The 3,640-nt window shown below is 37.8% G+C and overlaps 1 protein-coding gene across 2 annotated transcripts in view; it reads right to left on the bottom strand.

The window, feature by feature from the left end:
• Positions 1-1,198: 1,198 nt before the first annotated feature.
• The window catches only part of kiaa1614 (KIAA1614 ortholog), a 33,368-nt gene continuing 30,926 nt past the window's right edge, over positions 1,199-3,640 (bottom strand). For both annotated transcript variants that reach the window (XM_016542648.1, XM_016542649.1), the window contains exons 9-10: positions 1,764-1,936; positions 1,199-1,684 (exon numbers count right to left, since the gene is read on the bottom strand). In XM_016542648.1, coding sequence (XP_016398134.1) covers positions 1,491-1,684; positions 1,764-1,936 — 367 coding nt within the window. In that variant the 3' untranslated portion in view covers positions 1,199-1,490. The remainder of the gene's footprint in view (positions 1,685-1,763; positions 1,937-3,640) is intronic.

Here is a 3,640-nt window from a genome sequence, read left to right on the forward strand (position 1 = left end):
ACTATAACTACAGTGTTAACTATAAAGATAAATGCAAAGTTCTGTCATGAAAGATGGTGCAGGCCCATATCAGAATCAGAATCAGAATGAGCTTTATTGCCAGGTATGTTTACACATACGAGGAATTTGTTTTCGTGACAGAAGCTTCCACAGTGTAACAGAATGACAGTGACAGAACAAAAAACACAGATAATAAAAAATAGAACAAGTAAATAAGGAATAAAAATATATAAATTGACAGTTGTATGTGCAGGTATATTACAATAGACCATTTTTGTTTGTACAGGTACTGTATATTATGTGCAAATTTGAGGTGTAGACCGAGTATGAGTGTTAGATAAATAAGTGTAAGAGTGTATAAATAGTGTGTGCTCCACAGTTATTGTTAAGTGTTCATGAGATGGATGGCCTGAGGGAAGAAACTGTTCCTGTGTCTGGCCGTTCTGGTGCTCAGTGCTCTGTAGCGTCGACCAGATGGCGTTATATGTGCAGCTGCAATATTTCCTACATGCTCACAGCAGCATGTAGGAAACTTTGCATTTATAAAGATAAATGCAAAGTTCTGTCATGAAAGATGGTGCAGGCCCATATGATATAATCACATGATTACTCACATGGTGTAGCTGATTGGTTTCTTTCGCATCAGCAGCCAATGAGCTTGCTGCTCAACATTCAAATATTTGGCTAGTGTTTGTTGTAGCAGTTGCAACGCACTTCAGAAACCCTCCACCTCCCCCAGCTCCACCTGTATAGATCTGCTATGGGTTTATGTCATGTATGTTATATAAGGGGGTTATTTCATATATGTTATATGTGCAGCTGCAATATTTCCTACATGCTCACAGCAGCATGTTTGTGGATGTATTGACAGTAGCAAGTCTCGGTAGCGTAGCAGATCTATTAACACATTAACCTTGCCATGTATATTACCGTGCTAAACTCTCAGAGAGTTGTAATGACTGAACTATATTAGCATCCACTGCAACGCGCAATAACATGCTGTTTATTATAAACAGCACTGCAGTTTTGTCATCTGCCGCTTTAAATACTCAAACTATTTAAAGCAGGATGGATTGGCTGCCAGTGTTTTTGTCATTCCTCAGCTGGAAAGTGTTTCCAACGATATTGTTCCTCTGTGTCATTATCATTATAGTTGTGGACTCTGCTATTTTTATAACTTTAGAATGATTTTTAAAACTATATATTTTGTCATTACTGTTATTGCTTTTGGTGTGAACAGGCCTTTAGCCATAACAGTGGCTACAGGGATGAATTCACCCAAAAAATGAAACTGGATTGTAACAAAATGTATAAAAAACGCTTCATTTTTGGGTAACTTAATAGGGACCGTTGTGTGATCATTGCCATAAAACTCCAAAGGTCGGTTAAACATAATACTGCCGATTACACAAACTCGTCCCTGACATTTCTGACGTTATTGTTTACATTGACTGCAACAAAATGTGGTTCTGGTACAGTCTTGTCTTCAGTTAGCGCTGTAAGCGTCTGTGTCGTAGTACGCGGATTGAAGCTATGCTGTTTTGAGTCATTAAACGGGTCACCAGGTCCAGACTGAGTCCTGCCACCTTCTCGCCATTCACCTCTAAGATCTCGTCTCCGACCCCGAGCAGCCCCACGTAGAGCTTCTCCATATTGCTGTCACCCATTTCTTCAATGTACACCCCTTAAACATAAAGCCGGTTAGTCTTAAACTTTCCGACTAAGTCAGAAGTGTATGAAAACAAGAGCGGGAGGTCCCTCACCTGAGTCTGGCCTGCCTTTTCCTCGTGAGATGAGAAAGCCGAAGGGGCCATTTGGGGGTCTGGAGAGCTCCAGCAGGATGGTGCCGTCAGGGAAGGCCTGGGCCACACGTCCCACCGTACGCACCGCACTGGGCCGCCCCACATCCTCTACACTCAAGGCACGCTGAAGATCCCTAAAACACACACAGATTTATCTACTTAAAAAGACCACAAAAGTGCAACAGAACTATTTTAGTGCCAGATTATATGGTGAGTTACTATATTATTTTGAATTATGTTCATTTAAGCAGTTCTATTTTAATATTTTTTTATCATTTTCTTAGAAAAATGTGAGTGGATCTTGACTGTGAAAGATCCTACCACTAGACCAAAGCTGTTGAAGAATCTTTTTAATGTGTTGCTATGCATTTTCTAATATATATTGTGATTTATTTTTAAATTATATTTATATATTTACTTTGAATTATAATTATATATTTATAAATATATAATTAATACATTATATCACAAGGCACTGCCATATTATTACATTATATTATATTATATTATATTATAAAAGGGCCTTATGACATGATTTTTTACAAAAAATATAATAGTTTATTTTTTATTATTGTACAGAATTTTATTTTTCAACTGAATTTTTTTCATGGAAGCCAGTCAAATGTGACCCTGGACCACAAAACCAGTCTTAAGTCACTGGGGTATATTTGTAGCAATAATTTTTTTATTTTTTTCAAAAATTATTGATTTTTCTTTTATGCCAAAAATCATTAGGATATTAAGTAAAGATCATGTTCCATGAAGATATTTTGTAAATTTCCTACTGTAAATATATTAAAATTTAATTTTTGATTAGTAATATGCATTGCTAAGAACTTCATTTGGACAACTTTAAAAGCGATTTTCTCAGTATTTTGATTTTTTTGCACCCTCAGATTCCAGATTTTCAAATAGTTGTATCTCGGCCAAATATTGTCTTATCCTAACAAACCATACATCAATGGAAATATTATGTATTCAGCTTTCAGATGATGTATAAATCTCAATTTCGAAAAACTGACCCTTATGTTCTTGTGGTCCAGGGTCACAAATAACAATAGTCCCCAAATAACAATAGATGTATCGCAGTGTTCACTCCTTGTATTTCAGCTCGTATTTTTATCTCCCTTTCTCGCTGTCAGATCTGAGTGAGCAGCCAATTATAGCCTGTCTCTGTAGCGGCTCTCTGCTTTCTTACTGGCTCTGGAGAAAGATGATGTAAGCTGCAGCTTGTCTCCAGTCACTGGGGCTGGAATTCCTCTCTGCTATCTCTCCTTCACTCAGACAAACATTCACACACTTATAAACACCACACACTATCGAATCACAACGCCGGCGACAAACACACTATCTGGCACTGTGAGCAACCCAAACACACATGCTTAAAGGGCAGCGTCTAGTAACACACGCAAGAAGCTGAATATAGCAGCAGCATGTAGACGGGTGATCATTCCCTGCATTCCATGTCTTTCTTTGGCAGACACACACACCTCTATTTTTATCTTCCCTCTCTCCCTCTTTTTATTGCTGCTGCTGACCCAGTCAATGGAAAATACTTATCCTTTTGCACAACACGACAGCTGTCTGAGCATTACAGGAACATGATGCATGCTCCGCAGAACATGTCATGCTTCAAATTGCCATCGTTCATAACACGAAAAGGTTACGAATAAACAGGCAGATTTATTGAGATCAAGTGGTGTGTACTGTGGCGTTGCCATAGTAAAGGGATGGTATCAGATAGTAATATTTTGATATAGGTCAATGACAAGACAAGAAAAGCAGACAGGATGCATTTAGACCCTCATAACTATTCACTATTTTTTATTTTAAAATCT

Source organism: Sinocyclocheilus rhinocerous, unplaced genomic scaffold (genome assembly GCF_001515625.1).
Source record: "Sinocyclocheilus rhinocerous isolate Xijiao unplaced genomic scaffold, SAMN03320098_v1.1 scaffold4355, whole genome shotgun sequence".
In the NCBI taxonomy this organism is placed as follows: domain Eukaryota; kingdom Metazoa; phylum Chordata; class Actinopteri; order Cypriniformes; family Cyprinidae; genus Sinocyclocheilus; species Sinocyclocheilus rhinocerous.